This window comes from Anoplopoma fimbria, chromosome 21, assembly GCF_027596085.1.
Source record: "Anoplopoma fimbria isolate UVic2021 breed Golden Eagle Sablefish chromosome 21, Afim_UVic_2022, whole genome shotgun sequence".
Classification (NCBI taxonomy): domain Eukaryota; kingdom Metazoa; phylum Chordata; class Actinopteri; order Perciformes; family Anoplopomatidae; genus Anoplopoma; species Anoplopoma fimbria.
In genome coordinates this window covers 1,110,291-1,126,942 of record NC_072469.1, presented here as the reverse complement: position 1 = coordinate 1,126,942, position 16,652 = coordinate 1,110,291, and the positions used below count along the sequence as shown (strand labels likewise).

General features: G+C 42.5%; 2 protein-coding genes across 6 annotated transcripts in view; one reads left to right on the top strand and one right to left on the bottom strand.

Annotated features, from left to right (window-relative positions):
- The window catches only part of fars2 (phenylalanyl-tRNA synthetase 2, mitochondrial), a 95,292-nt gene extending 89,603 nt beyond the window's left edge, over window positions 1-5,689 (bottom strand). For 3 of the 5 annotated variants that reach the window (XM_054622706.1, XM_054622709.1, XM_054622710.1), the window contains exons 1-2: window positions 5,360-5,449; window positions 334-529 (exon numbers count right to left, since the gene is read on the bottom strand). The gene's annotated coding sequence lies outside the window, so the exon portion shown is untranslated. Of the gene's footprint in view, window positions 1-333; window positions 530-5,359; window positions 5,450-5,486 lie in introns of those variants that run through there. The other 2 variants (XM_054622707.1, XM_054622708.1) reach the window with 2 other exon arrangements.
- Window positions 5,690-5,749: 60 nt separating this feature from the next.
- Window positions 5,750-16,652, top strand: part of LOC129110592 (LYR motif-containing protein 4B) — a 28,235-nt gene continuing 17,332 nt past the window's right edge. The window contains exons 1-2 of the mRNA XM_054622712.1: window positions 5,750-5,860; window positions 14,652-14,772. Coding sequence (XP_054478687.1) covers window positions 5,775-5,860; window positions 14,652-14,772 — 207 coding nt within the window. The 5' untranslated portion in view covers window positions 5,750-5,774. The remainder of the gene's footprint in view (window positions 5,861-14,651; window positions 14,773-16,652) is intronic.

The window sequence follows — 16,652 nt, the reverse complement described above, 5'->3', positions numbered from 1 at the left end:
CAATAAAGGCAAATACTACCAAAAAATAAAAGCACGGAAAAAGAATAAATAATCCCTAAAAATATCTGTAGAAAGAAAATGTAAACTGGTCGTGAAATGCGAGAACACAGAACTTAAACTTTAGATGGATAGAGAATGTAGATAGCAGAACAGAGATCAGTGTGATGTTCAACACGGTGAAACATCACAACACACACACAACACACACACACACACACACACACACACACACACACACACACACACACACACACAACACACACACACACACACACACACACACACACACACACACACACACACACACACACACACACACACACACACACACACCTCAGTCCGTGGAGGGAACGGTGCAGAACAGTTGGCTGATCAGCAGTCGATGGATGTATGGATGGTTGGCTGGGAGGCGATCAGGTCCGGGTCACGGGCTGATGTGTCCCAGACGGATTCTCACGCCGGTCTGAACACGGGAGGGAGAGGTCGATGGGGGGGTGGAGGGGCGGGTTGGCGTCTGGAGGCCTTGATCCTTCAGCAGAAAGGAGACAGGAGAGAAAACTCAATCTGCTGCTCACAGCGCCGATTCAAAGAGAGACACAGACGGAACTAACCGGTGTCGATACGATCACCACTCTCTGGAACTATTCCTCAGGTTTCCACAGAAAGAACATCCAGAGAAAGAGTGTCCGACTAACAGACGTCTCAGTTAATCAACTCAGGATTCACTTTATAAGGACGGCAATTTCTGCAATAAATGTAAAGCAATTTGTTGAGTTTCCTCTTAGACAAATGCTCTGGGTGAATTTAGGTTCCCTCTCTTGGGCTTTTATTGTGAAAGGTAAGAACGGAAAGATTAAAGCAGTATGCGCTGTCATTTACAATGTGGATGCAATAAGTGTAATTACCCAGACTAGTAAATAAATAGACTGTACTTTGTGTCCGTTAAATGTATTATCTTTTATGCTCTCTCAACTCTCCGTCTGCCATTTGTCCTTCAGGGCAATGCATGATGGGATACAGTGTCTGTGTAAGTGACCATCTGTTTTATACAGACGTCAACCTCAAGTTCTTTAAAGTGAAGTCAAAGCTTCCTGTGTTAAAGCTGCATTCTCTCTCCTGTCCACCAGGGGGCGACTCCTCTGGTTGTATAGAAGTCTATGAGAAAATGACTCTACTTCTCTCTTGATTTATTCCCTCAGTAAACATTGTAAACATGAGTTTATGGTCTCAATCTCTAGTTTCAAGTCTTCTTCAATACAGCATGATGTTCATTTAGTAAATGATGCTCCATTTAGAGTCAAACAGACCATAATGTGCATGTGCACAGATTGTAAAGCCCTCTGAGGCAAATTTGTAATTTGTGATTCTGGGCTATACAAAATAAACTGAATTGAATTGAATTAAAGCAGTTCACTATATAAGGTCTAATAATTCTCAGTAAACATTCGGACAGCACTATAAAATGTCTATTCACAAAACCCCAATGAATCGGACGATGCAAGGTTGTGGCACCTCGCCCGGAATAGGGAAACCGGGGCCCCCCCTGGAGCCAGACCCGGTAGGGGAGCTCGCCGGCGATGGCCGGGCCTATGGGGCCCAGCCCAAAAAAGCTACATCGTGCCGCCACCCTGTGGGCCCACCACCCGCAGGGATAGGCATTGGGGTCGGGTGCAATGTGAGCTGGGCGGCAGGCTGGGGCGGGAACCTGGGCGTGCTGACCCCGGCATCAGAGACTAACTAATTCTATTAATATAATAAATAAATATATATATATAAATAAATATATATAAAAATAATATGTATATATATATATATATATATATATATATATATATATATACTACTTTATAGTTTGCAGTGAGTGATTTCGGACACCGCCGTGAAAACCTCAGAGTTGAAATTTAAAAAAAGACAAAGGTATTTCTTGTCTGTTCCTTGAAGTATTTGAGATACTTGATTGTCAACACAGATGTGAACATCTCTAAGTGTGTGTGTGTGTGTGTGTGTGTGTGTGTGTGTGTGTGTGTGTGTGTGTGTGTGATAAAGACTCTGGATGAACGGCCTTCAGTGAGATCAGTGACGCTGACAGGATTCAGAGCGAGCGAGCCGGACTGAAGGAAATCCTCCGTTATCGATCCGTCCATCAGCCAGCCGGCTCTGCAGGGACACACTGATACTTCTACACTGAGGACGCTCATCACTGCAACACGGCAGAGTTCTAACGGACAGAAGAAGACACTGAAGAAGAATCGATAGCTGCAGCCCTAAAGATCATTGATTGATCGGATCAAAGGGATTACTATCTTTTCTCTACTTCCTGTATTGGATACAGAGCTGGAAGGATTTATTGATCGGCAGAAAATTGATCTGCAGCTATTTTGATAAGAGATTAATCGCTAGAGTCACTTTTAAGGAAGCTGTTCTTTTTAGATTTTTGGACTGTTGGTCAGATTATATAAAACGTTTGAAGACTTAAACTTACAGTAGCAGTCAAAAGTCTGGACACACCTTCTCATTCAACTACTGTGAAGAATCTAAAATATAAAACATATTCTGGTTTGTTGAGCATTTGTTTGTTTACCACATAATTCCATATGTGTTCCTTCATAGTTTGGATGTCTTCAATATTAATCTACAATGTAGAAAAAAATAAAAATAAAGAAAAACCATTGAATGAGAAGATGTGTCCAAACTTTTGACTGATAGAAAAAGTTGGATCAATGCATTCCTACTTTTACTTCACTAATATAACCTCTGGTCCTCACAAAGACGAAGATAGAGGATGACAACACACGCACACACACACACACACACAGCAGTGAGATTGACCTTTACACTAAAAGACAGCAGGACATCAACAAACAGGAAGTGTCTCTGACCTTTCACACATCCACCGCTAAAGAGCATACTGTGTACACACACACACACACACACACACACACACACACACACACACACACACACACACACACACACACACACACACACACACACACACACACACACACCACCACACAAACACACACACACACACACACACATGGTATTTCTAATGTGTGTCATCTCTTAATAGAAACGTCTTCTCTGATGCTCATCCATCCAGCTCACTCAAACTGCCCCAGAGGTCAAAGGTCAGATTACACACAAAATGACAGGGACTTTACTGAGTAAATGTAACTAAGTACATTTACTCAGGTACTGCACTTCTAGTAACTACAAGGAAGAGTGTTTTACACTGTGGTATTAGTATTTTTACTGTACAAGTATTTACTAGTTTTACTGTAACAGAGTATTTTTAGGGTGGTACAAGTAGTGGTAACTTTATATTAGGGTGGTACAAGTAGTTTTACTGTAACAGAGTATTATATTAGGGTGGTACAAGTAGTTTTACTGTAACAGAGTATTATATTAGGGTGGTACAAGTAGTTTTACTGTAACAGAGTATTATATTAGGGTGGTACAAGTAGTTTTACTGTAAAAGAGTATTTTATTAGGGTGGTACAAGTAGTTTTACTGTAACAGAGTATTATATTAGGGTGGTACAAGTAGTTTTACTGTAACAGAGTATTATATTAGGGTGGTACAAGTAGTTTTACTGTAACAGAGTATTTTTAAACAGTGTTGTATTATTACTTGTAACTAAGTACAGTACTTGAGTAAATGTACTTTGTTACATTCTACCACTTCATAACTTTTACTGTACCAGACACTGTGGTATTAGTACTTTTACTGTAACAGAGTATTTTTACAGTGTGGTATTATTACTTTAACTCGTAAAAAAGTACTTTAACACTCTGGTATTAGTACTCTTAGTGTTTCTGCAGGGTGGTTTTAATACTTTTAATGTGACGGAGTATTAACACAGTCTGGTATTAGTACTTTGACTACAGCCGGACCAGACTGTCTATGTCTCCAGCCTGAAGCACTGGACTGATCATCTGTCTTTGGTCTCCACAGACGTCTCTAACTCGTCTCTGGAGACACCACCATCGTTACATTACAGTCATTTAGCAGACGCTTTTATCCAAAGCGACTTACAATCAGTAGCTCAAAGCTTATATTACATATCATTACATATCATTACATATCATTACATATCATTCACACACTGATGACAGGCTACCATCAGACTCTAACTAACATTCATCATCCAGTCCACACCGATGGAAAGCCTTCAGGAGCAACTTGGGGATAAGTGTCTTGCTCAAGGACACATAGACTGCCGAAGCCGGGTATCGAACCTCCGATCTTCTGAATGGAGAACGACCTGCTCTCCACTACGCCACAGCCGCATCCCTGTCCCCCAAAAAACACAAAGGACCAGAGGACATAAACGACCCGTCTCCTCCATCCTGTGGAGTGTCACCAACCTGGACCTCCTGCAGGTCACCAACCTGGACCTCCTGCAGGTCACCAACATGGACCTCCTGCAGGTCACCAACATGGACCTCCTACAGGTCACCAACATCACACCAACATGGACCTCCTGCAGGTCACCAACATGGACCTCCTGCAGGTCACCAACATGGACCTCCTGCAGGTCACCAACATGGACCCCTACAGGTCACCAACATGGACCTCCTACAGGTCACCAACATGGACCTCCTACAAGTCACCAACATGGACCTCCTACAGGTCACCAACATGGACCTCCTACAAGTCACCAACATGGACCTCCTACAGGTCACCAACATGGACCTCCTACAGGTCACCAACATGGACCTCCTGCAAGTCACCAACATGGACCTCCTACAGGTCACCAACATGGACCTCCTACAGGTCACCAACATGGACCTCCTACAGGTCACCAACATGGACCTCCTACAAGTCACCAACATGGACCTCCTACAGGTCACCAACATGGACCTCCTACAAGTCACCAACATGGACCTCCTACAGGTCACCAACATGGACCTCCTACAGGTCACCAACATGGACCTCCTACAGGTCACCAACATGGACCTCCCAACATGGACCTCCTACAGGTCACCAACATGGACCTCCTACAAGTCACCAACATGGACCTCCTACAGGTCACCAACATGGACCTCCTACAGGTCACCAACATGGACCTCCTACTCACCAACATGGACCTCACCAACATGGACCTCCTACAGGTCACCAACATGGACCCCTACAGGTCACCAACATGGACCTCCTACAGGTCACCAACATGGACCCCTACAGGTCACCAACATGGACCCCTACAGGTCACCAACATGGACCTCCTACAGGTCACCAACATGGACCTCCTACAGGTCACCAACATGGACCTCCTACAGGTTTTCCACCGAACCCTTTGCATGTGTAAACCCACATGACACCTGGTTCTGAATGTGAAGTCTCTCCACCTGCTCACCTGACACGCACGTGCACACAGGACCACCAGCACCACGTGTCATGCGTGCACGTGTGGTGCGTTCAGGGTCTCTGTTAAACAGTGTGTTCAGGTGTTTGAGGGGTGGACGTGAGAGGCGCGCACTCACCTTCAGTCACAGCCCGGCGTCCAGCTGACGGGTCGCGGGGGCGCGCCTGAGTTCAACCTGCACTTTAATCAGTTTAATATGAAACAAAGTGATTTTATTAATGCAGCTGTGTGAGAGGAGCCTGAGGGTGTGAGGTGTACGTGTTGGTTAATGAGCGCGGGGAGGTAATAGTATAATAATAACATCAGGTGACCCGGTGTTTCCGCTCAGGCGCTGCGTGGCCGCGTCATCAGGGGTCCTTCAGCTAGCGGCTAGCTGTTAGCTGCTAGCTGCTAGCATAGCAACAACATGGCGGCGTCCACGAGAGCGCAGGTGATGTCTCTGTACAGGATGCTGCTGACGGAGAGCGGCAGGTTCCCCTCCTACAACTACAGGTGAGCCGTGACGTCACACACACCTGTCACAGGCTAGCGTAGCAGCTAACCTAGCAGCTAACGTAGCAGCTAACGGCTAACGGCTCTGTTTACACTGCCTACGTAACTGCTTACGTCACAGCTGTTATTCAACCACCTCCTCTGTCCTTACACCCTCACCTCCTCTGTCCTTACACCCTCACCCTCTGTCTCTGTCCTTACACCCCTCACATCCTCTGTCCTTACACCCTGTCCTCACCCCCTCTGTCCTTAGACCCTCACCTCCTCTGTCCTTAGACCCTCACCCTCACATCCTCTGTCCTTACACCCTCACATCCTCTGTCCTTACACCCTCACATCCTCTGTCCTTACACCCTCACATCCTCTGTCCTTACACCCTCACCTCCTCTGTCCTTAGACCCTCACCTCCTCTGTCCTTACACCCTCACCTCCTCTGTCCTTAGACCCTCACCTCTGTCTCTGTCCTTACGCCCTGTCCTTACCCCTCACTCCTCTCCTCTGTCCTTAGACCCTCACATCCTCTGTCCTTACACCCTCACATCCTCTGTCCTTACACCCTCACATCCTCTGTCCTTACACCCTCACCTCCTCTGTCCTTACACCCTCACATCCTCTGTCCTTAGACCCTCACATCCTCTGTCCTTACACCCTCACATCCTCTGTCCTTACACCCTCTGTCCTTAGACATCCTCTGTCCTTACACCCTCACATCCTCTGTCCTTACACCCTCCTCTGTCCTTACACCCTCACCTCCTCTGTCCTTAGACCCTCACATCCTCTGTCCTTAGACCCTCACATCCTCTGTCCTTACACCCTCACATCCTCTGTCCTTAGACCCTCACATCCTCTGTCCTTAGACCCTCACATCCTCTGTCCTTACACCCTCACCTCCTCTGTCCTTAGACCCTCACATCCTCTGTCCTTAGACCCTCACATCCTCTGTCCTTAGACCCTCACCTCCTCTGTCCTTAGACCCTCACATCCTCTGTCCTTAGATCCTTAGACCATCACCTCCTCTGTCCTTACACCCTCACATCCTCTGTCCTTACACCCTCACATCCTCTGTCCTTACACCCTCACCTCCTCTGTCCTTAGACCCTCACATCCTCTGTCCTTAGACCCTCACATCCTCTGTCCTTAGACCCTCACATCCTCTGTCCTTACACCCTCACATCCTCTGTCCTTACACCCTCACCTCCTCTGTCCTTAGACCTTATAATATTTCCTCCAGTAGTAGAAGTATGTAGTTGTAGTAGATTATGTAAGTAGTTATAGTATAAGTATGAATTGTTAGTAGTGGTCTATGTAGGTAAGAAGTAGTTGTAGTAGTAGTAGTAGTAGTAATGGTAGTAGTATTGGTAGTAGTAGTAGTAGTAGTAGTAGTAGTAGTTGTATTGGTAGTAGTAGTAGTATTGGTGGTAGCAGTAGTAGTAGTAGTAGTAGTAGTAGTAGTAGTAGTAGTAGTAGTAGTAGTAGTAGTAGTGGTAGTAGTAGTAGTAGTAGTAGTAGTAGTATTGTAGTAGTAGTAGTAGTAGTAGTAGTAGTAGTAGTAGTAGTGGTGGTGGTGGTGGTGGTGGTGGTAGTAGTAGTAGCAGTAGTAGTATTGGTAGTAGTATTGGTAGTAGTAGCAGTAGTATTGGTAGTTATACTCTATTTATGCTCTAGTTATACTCTATTTATACTCTAGTTGGCAGTTTATTATGTTCACAACTAATGCAGTACATGTTCTGTTTAGGGCTGCAATTTACCATTATTTTCATTATGGATTCATCCGTTGATTCATTCTCTTGATTAATAGTTTATAAAACATTAAAAGTAAAAGTAATAATTGTCTAGTTTGACATTTTAAAATCTCATTTTATCCGTAAAACAGACCAAAACCCAAATATATTTAGTTATCAATGATTTAAAGATTGTAGCAGCAAAAGATCACAGTTTTTTAAACAATGCATTGATTGTCAAAGTAGTACATATACAAATCCTTTTGGAAATAAAGTATCTAATTGTGATTATTCTGACTGGTGTTGCAATACGCTCTGTGATATTAGGGGTAAAGATGATTTATATATTATTGCTCTTGTTGTAAAACATTTAAAAGTTACCAAACAAAGATTTCTTAAAGATGTTGTGTAGGACAGGACGTCTGTGCAGCACCACAATATTTCATTTAAAATGTTATTTTGACACATTTGTTCAGCGGGTTTGTTGGTGACTCAGCGGCTCAGTTTGTTCCCGACCTCTGACCTCTGACCTCTGATTGGTCGTCCCGTCATGCCTCTGTGCGTCCAGCCTAACTGACTGTGACGCTCTGGTTCTGTCTGCTATCAGATTAACAGTTCAGTCTGCTGAAGCTGCTCCTGTTTTTATTCATCGGGTCCCAAACCTGCTTTATATCCACCTGCTGTTCAATGAAGCTAAATCCTCCACTGCTGCTCCATACTTCATACTTCATAAATCCTCTCTGTCCTTTTTAATTGGGTTTATATATATATTTATATATATATATATATATATATATATATATATATATATATATATTACCTCAGGGCTTTGGTTTTGAAAGAAGTTCAATTTGTATTTATTTTATTGTGGCGCCAACTTTGTGGCAACGGGAGAGAAAATGATGAGGAAGGAAAGAAACGAGATGAAAGAAAGACTGCCTAGTACTACTACTACTACTACTACTACTACCATACTACTACTACTACTACTACTACTACTACTACTACTACTACTACTACTACTACTACTACCAATACTACTACTACTACTACTACTACTACTACTACTACTACTACTACTACTACTACTACTACTACTACTACTACTACTACTACTACTACTACTACTACTACTACTACTACTACTACTACTACTACTACTACTACTACTACTACTACTACTACTACTACTACTACTACTACTACTACTACTACTACTACTACTACTACTAATACTACTACTACTACTACTACTACTACTACCAATACTACTACTACTACTACTACTACTACTACTACTACTACTACTACTACTACTACTACTACTACTACTACTACCAACTACTACTACTACTACTACCAATACTACTACTACCAATACTACTACTACTACTACTACTACTACTACTACTACTACTACTACTACTACTACTACTACCAATACTACTACTACTACTACTACTACTACTACTACTACTACTACTACTACTACTACTACTACTACCAATACTACTACTACTACTACTACTACTACTACTACTACTACTACTACTACTACTACTACTACTACCAATACTACTACTACTACTACTACTACTACAATACTACTACTACTACTACCAATACTACTACTACTACTACTACTACCAATACTACTACCAATACTACTACTACTACTACTACTACTACTACTACTACTACCACTACTACTACTACTACTACTACTACCAATACTACTACTACTACTACTACCAATACTACTACTACTAGGTTCCACATTGAGTATTGATATGATTGTGTAGGTTTTGTTTACGTAGTTTGAAAGTGTTAAATCCACTAACGTGTCAGTTTCTACTCGATACATGCATAAAGTATTTTCAAAATAAAGTTCCGTCTTCACAGGAAACAACTTAGTTAGTTTTAGGAAAATATCACCGTTTGAATTAAAATAATTACACACGCGTCGTACGGAAGTTATAAAACAAATAAATCAACATTTACTTTTGGTTTCACTTCAGGAACAAACATCTGTCTGCAGGTGAAAGAAGGTTTTTTGTTTGATCCTCCTGTTTTGGGGTCTTTTATACTTTCTCGTTCTTGATTACGTGGATGAAATCCAAATAGATTTAGTGGGATATATCTAGGAATCACTGCACATTGTTTGTTTGTAGGTTGAGCTCTGAATGCTGGAGGAGACCTGATCACAAACTGTAGAACAGGAAGTACTTTTTAATCTAATTTAGATACAATGATACAATTTCTTTCTCAAAATGTAGAAAAAACAAACCAAGCGATCCATATGAAGATTGTTTGTTTATGTTCTGCATTTTTAAATTGAGCTGTTGCTCATGGGCTAGAGTCGGTCGTCCTGTAACCACAAGGTTGGCAGTACGAACCCTGGCTCCGTCAGTTCTCATGTTGAAGGGTCCTTGAGCAAGACACGGAACCCCCGAAAGTTCCTTTTAAACTAGTGTAAAGTTTACTATAAATAAAAAAAAAACTACATGAAATGATTCAACATATTGAAAAGTCTGTTCTCATCTTCATCGTGTGTGTGTGTGTGTGTGTGTGTGTGTGTGTGTGTGTGTGTGTGTGTGTGTGTGTGTGTGTGTGTGTGTGTGTGTGTGTGTGTGTGTGTGTGTGTGTGTGTGTGTGTGTGTGTGTGTGTGTGTGTTGGGGGTGAGGTTGGGACAGCGTCTTCATCTGTCATAACACTCGGCGCTCCTCACGGACTTCAGAGAGCCGCCGCTCCCCGCCAGCCTTCATGCGGACCGCCGCTGTGTTGAATTATTGAGAGGCCAGATGAGAAGCCTCCCCCCCCTTCCTCCCCTCCCCCCCGCTGCCACTGCTGGTCCAGATAAAATACTCCGGCCCTCCGCCTCGTAGACCTCATGTGTCGGAGAGAAAACACCCGTCTGAACATTAAAGTAAAATAACTTTATTAACACAGACTTCTCTCTGCTTCAGCAGCGTCGTCCTGCTGCTCCAAACCGCCTACATGTACCAGCATGCATTGCATGCACATGAGGAGCCCTTACAAAGTCATCCTGTTTATTTCAATTCAAAATAAACAAGTTATGTTCGTATTACTTTTGAATAAGAAAAGAAACGAGGTCATAGTGTTGCTATATTTTCTTTATTTCAAGTTTGAATGAATGTAGACGTGAATGTATGTTTGAGTTCGTGTTCAGCCCACACGGTGTAACGCTGAAGCATTTGTTGCTGATCAATAATGTTCGCTATCAGTGATGTGTAGCGTAGCTGTTAGCTGATTATCAGAGAGGAGACAGTGAAGCTTCACTGGACAAGACGATATCTGTGTTCAAGTCTTTGAAAAAGCAGAAGCATCATCTGTTTCCAGCTTCTCAAATGTGAGAATTTGCAGCTTACTTTTAAATAAATGTAATATTTTGGCGTGTTATTTTAGAAAACCATAGAACATGTTAAAGACCAGAGGAGATGGAGAACATATTAAAGACCAGAGGAGAACCTTAGAGGAGATGAAGAACATATTAAAGACCAGAGGAGAACCTTAGAGGAGATGGAGAACATATTAAAGACCAGAGGAGAACCTTAGAGGAGATGAAGAACATATTAAAGACCAGAGGATGGAGAACCTTTAAAGAGGAGATGACCAGAACATATTAAAGACCAGAGGAGAACATTAAAGACCAGAGGAGAACCTTAGAGGAGATGGAGAACATATTAAAGACCAGAGGAGAACCTTAGAGGAGATGGAGAACATATTAAAGACCAGAGGAGAACCTTAGAGGAGATGGAGAACATATTAAAGACCAGAGGAGAACCTTAGAGGAGATGGAGAACATATTAAAGACCAGAGGAGAACCTTAGAGGAGATGGAGAACATATTAAAGACCAGAGGAGAACCTTAGAGGAGATGGAGAACATATTAAAGACCAGAGGAGAACCTCCTTTTTTTAAACGTCCTTCATTGTCACCTTTCTTCCTTATTCAGAATACTTAGTTCTATCCTTTAATCCGTCCTTCCTTTTGTCTCTTTCCTTCCTTCCTTCCTTCCCTCCTGGTTCTTGTCATTCTTCTTTCCTTTCTTCCAAAGTTTCATCCTTTACTTTTCCTCCTTTTATCCATCCTTTGTTTGTCTTTATCTTTATTCATTATTCTCTTTCATCCTTCCCTTCCCCACCCTCCCTCTTTCCTTCATTCCTACCATTCTTCCTTCCTTAGTTTCACCTTCTTCTTCATTCTACCCTTCCTTCCTTTGTTCCATTCCCTTATTCTTTGCTCCCTTAAATCCTACCTTGCATCCTTTTCACTCCTCCCCTTCTTCCCTCCTTCATCCGAACCCTCTTTAGTTCCTCACTCTTTTCATTCATTCCTTTCCTTAAGCTCCTTCCTTCCTTCCTTCCTTCCTTCCTTCCTTCCTTCCTTCCTTTATTCCTCCTTTCTTCATTATCACCATTCTTCCCAACTTAGTTTTTCATTTACTTTTCCTCCTTTTATCCATCCTTTGTTTTCTCTTTATCTTTATCCATCCTTCCCTTCCCCTCCCTCCTTACTTCCTTCATTCCTTCCCTGATTCATGCATCCTTTTCCTTTTCACTCCTTCCCTTCTTCCTTCCTTCCTTCCTTCATCCAACCTCCTTCTCTTTCATTCCTTCCTTCCCTTCCTTCCTTCCTTCCTTCCTTCCTTCCTTCCTTCATCCAACCTTCCTTCCTTCCTTCCTTCCTTCCTTCATCCAACCTCCTTCTCTTTCATTCCTTCCTTCCTTCCTTCCTTCATCCAACCTCCTTCTCTTTCATTCCTTCCTTCTTCCTTCCTTCCTTCCTTCATCCAACCTCCTTCTCTTTCATTCCTTCCTTTCTTCCTTCCTTCCTTCCTTCATCCAACCTCCTTCTCTTTCCTCCTTCCCTTCCTTCCTTCCTTCCTTCCTTCATCCAACCTCCTTCTCTTTCATTCCTTCCCTTCTTCCTTCCTTCCTTCAAACCTCATTCCTTCCTTCCTTCCTTCCTTCATCCAACCTCCTTCTCTTTCATCCAACCTCCTTCTCTTTCATTCCTTCTTTCATTCTTCTTCCTTCCTTCCTTCCTTCCTTCATCCAACCTCCTTCTCTTTCATTCCTTCCCTTCTTCCTTCCTTCCTTCCTTCATCCAACCTCCTTCTCTTTCATTCCTTTCCTTAGGCTCCTTCCTGTGGTATCGGTCCTCTGTCTCGCCTCCTAACCTCCTTTAAACTTGTCTCCTCGTCCCTCCTCCGTCGTGTCCTTGTCTCCTATTAAACCTCATCATGTAAATCAGATCATCTCACTTTTACTGGTTGTGTCTTAAATCCTAAATGAGACCAGAAGATGAATGGTTTCTGTGGCCGCACTTTGACTTCCTCAAGGTCGACCCCCCCCCCCCCCATCATCAGCTGTAATGAGGCCGGAGTCCATCAGAACCAAAGAGCTGCAAATTAATCCAATAATGATTTTCACTGCAGCAGCCAATGTGTCTGTTTGGGTTTACGTCCTCATCTGAAGCTCATCTCTGAGTCCAAACACCCACCTTCATATTTACAGAGACCTCACTCTGCACATGTTATCAATACTGGTACTCTTATTATCAATACTCTTATTGGGCTTTTTGGAGCATTTCCTGAGTAAAAAGACAATTAAGATAAGATAATCCTTTATTAAACAAGAGACATAAGTACAAAAACAAGTTTAATAAATAAGACAAAAACAACAATAACTAAAATATTATATAAACAGACAGTGATTATTTATATTGCACAGATTATTATAATGCACGGTGGATATATGGATTTATATTGTCATTTTTTGGGGTATGTGTGGTCTAGAATCAACATTTCTATATTATTCTTGTTCACAACAACTCTAGTTTGTCTTGAGCAGCAACACAAGAAGTTCTATAATCTTTAACATACATTCTCAGTGATGACCTTTGATTGATGACCCTGTTCTTCTGATCAGACTAACAGTATAAACTGATCATTTCTGCAGACTGATGTTCTGCTTGTTGTCCAGATGTTGAGATAAACTGCAGCTGTTTCCTCCTTTAACTAGTGAGGCTTGTATTGAGTCTGAGACAACGAGAGTTCTCAGTCTACTGGAGGAACATGTAGAACCACTTTGGATCCAGCAGAACTGGTTTAAATCCTGTTTAAAACCCTTTAATTGAGTCTGACCACCTCTAACATCTCACCTGTTAAATGAAGAGTCAGAAACTGTGATAAATAAATGAGTTAAATTAAAGCACCTTTTAAAATGATTGTATTCTTGTTCATATTTTAGCGGTTTTGTTGGATTTAAACATCTGAAGCTTCAAAGTAAATGTAGAAGAAGCTTTTCAGCCTTTTGAACAAGAATCTCAAAGAACATCTCACACACACACACATAGTCAGAGTATCTCACACACACACTGAGTATTGATCGGTGTCTCCTCTGGCTGTGCTGTGTTTGTGTTTTGTGGTTGGAGTCCCGCTGACCTCCAACCACAGCGCCTTCCTCCGTCGGGTTTCTGCCTCCAGCTGAGAGTCTGAACTTGTAACTCTAGTGAGAAGGACTGAAGGATGAGACTGTGAAGTAGAGAAGAACGACAAATGTTTGAGTTATTGGGTGACTTTTGTTTTGTTTTTTTAATAGAGTCTGGTGGTAGATACCAGTTAAAGTTCCCTTTGTTTGAGGGTAAACATGCTCTCTTCAAAGACCCCAGACTCCATTGATAAAAGAGTGATTTCACCTCTCAGAACTCAGGAGTTTGTGCTCTACTGCTGCCTCCATCTGTGGTCCTCTGAGGCATAATGACTGTTGATGTAAATGGAGTCAGTACCTCGTACAACCACACCTTTAATCGTCCAGTCTTTGCTGATGGAGGCATCTTGTTTCCACCTCAGTTGTTGTTTGTTTCCCTGTTTGTGTGTTTTATGGCGTTTGGTTCGTTGGTGGTTGTTTGGTTTTATAAACCAACCGGAGGGTTTTTAGTCTCCTCTGCACATATTTGTTGTTTTTATTATTCTCTTTTCTTTACTGCCTGCTGTTGTTTGTTGAATCAACTAAAGTGTGTGTTTGTGTGTTTGTGTGTTAAAGGACCTATGCTGTGCGGCGGGTGCGTGATGCCTTCAGGGCCAACAGGAAAGTGGAGGACCCAAAAGCTGTGGAGAGACTGATGGTGGAGGGACGGCAGACACTGGCACTGATAAAGAGACAGGTGAGACACACACACACACACACACACACACACACACACACACACACACACACACACACACACACACACACACACACACACACACACACACACTCGGGTTAACCAGGTTGACTAGTATGCAGATGAACACCTGTTTACCGACTGACCACCTGTTGGTTGTACACACACACACACACACACACACACATTACCGCGGCTACTCCGGGCTAATCACCTCACTGTTGGTCACTTTGTTCCCATAATGCATCAGCAGCCTGTCAGCCAATCCCAACAGGGGATTCTCCGTCTCTCTGCCTGCCTCTTTCATCTCAAACACACACACACACACACACACACACACACACACACACACACACACACACACACACACACACACACACACACACACACACAGAGTGTCCCGACAGTCGTCAGTGACGTTGGGTCTAAACTCTAATGATCACATTTACATACGAGTGACGGTCCAAATAAAACACCAGACGGAGGATAATATTTATTTATGAAGCACATTCCTAAAAGAGAAGATCCATAAATATGAGCCTGTGAAACAGGAAGTGGATCAAAGAGAAACATGAGGAAATAGATAGCAAGTGATCCTGATGATGAATGTATGGTTCATCCTGACGGGAGCAGGAACAACCTAGAGTGATGCTCGTAATGCACAACCGAAGGTCACTTTGTCACCGGAGGAGTCGCCCCCTGGTGGACAGGAGAGAGAACGCAGCTTTAAGACATGAAGCTTTAGATCAGTTAAGTGATCAGTTATAGGTGAGTGTTTTCAAGATGAACATATTTTTCAAAGTTTCCAGAGGACAACTACTTGTAAATAAATAAAGAGAAACAGTTGTACCAAACTCACACCGAGCCTGGACTTGTTTACCGTTCCAGCCGTAGTGAACAGTATGGTGTTCGTGCGTTCATTTGCAGTTGATCAGTGTGTGGTTTGCTTGTATAGTCTGTGAGTTTGGATCTCCGTGGACGGGTTGATGTGATGGTTCTGGAGCTTCGCCGTGTTTTCTGTTTGTTAGTCTCTTTGTGTTTCTCCTCTGCATCTCGCCCACGCTGACTCATGGATTAAATGCATCAGAGGAGGAGTAAGCACCTTGTTACAACCTGCTGCATTACTACAGGCTTCAGGAGGAATCCATATCTCTCACACACACACACATGTGTGTATATATATACTTACAGGCCGTGGATGAGGCCCTCTGGCTTCAGGTTTCCTCCCCCGTGTGCAGATCCATACAGTGTGTTATATGGGGGGGGAGGTGAGGAGATACAGTTTGATGCACCTTAAATGAAACATCTTGCTTTAAATGACACTAGAGAACAAATAAAACCACTTTTACCCTCTGAACCCCAAAACATGTAGGGTTCTTCATCTTCTTCTGATTCTTCTTCTGACTCGTCCGAATCAGATTCTTCTGACTCTTCTGAATCTAATTCTCTTGATTCTGATTCTTCTGATTAAGATTCTTTGTCTTCTTCTTCTGATTAAGATTCTTCTGATTCTTCTTCTTCTGATTCTCCGTCTTCACCGGATTTTTCTTCTTCTGACTCTTCGTTTTCTCATTCTTCTTCTGATTCTTTCTTTATCCTTCGCTGATTCTTTGTCTTCTCCTTCTGATTCTTCTTCTTCTTCTTCTTCTTAATCAGATTCTTTCTTCTTCTTCTTCAGCAGACTAGACGTTGTATTAGCGTGTTGCTGCCCTCTACTCAGTCACAGTTTTTAACTGTAAAATAAAACAGTAATTACAATGTATTGTATTTTTGTTTAGCTTAATTGTTTTTTAGCTGAAAAATAGATTTGCATATTGTGTTTTTAATCTACAGTATCAGTATTGTTAAATAGATCAACTTTACTTCCTGTAATGCTGGTA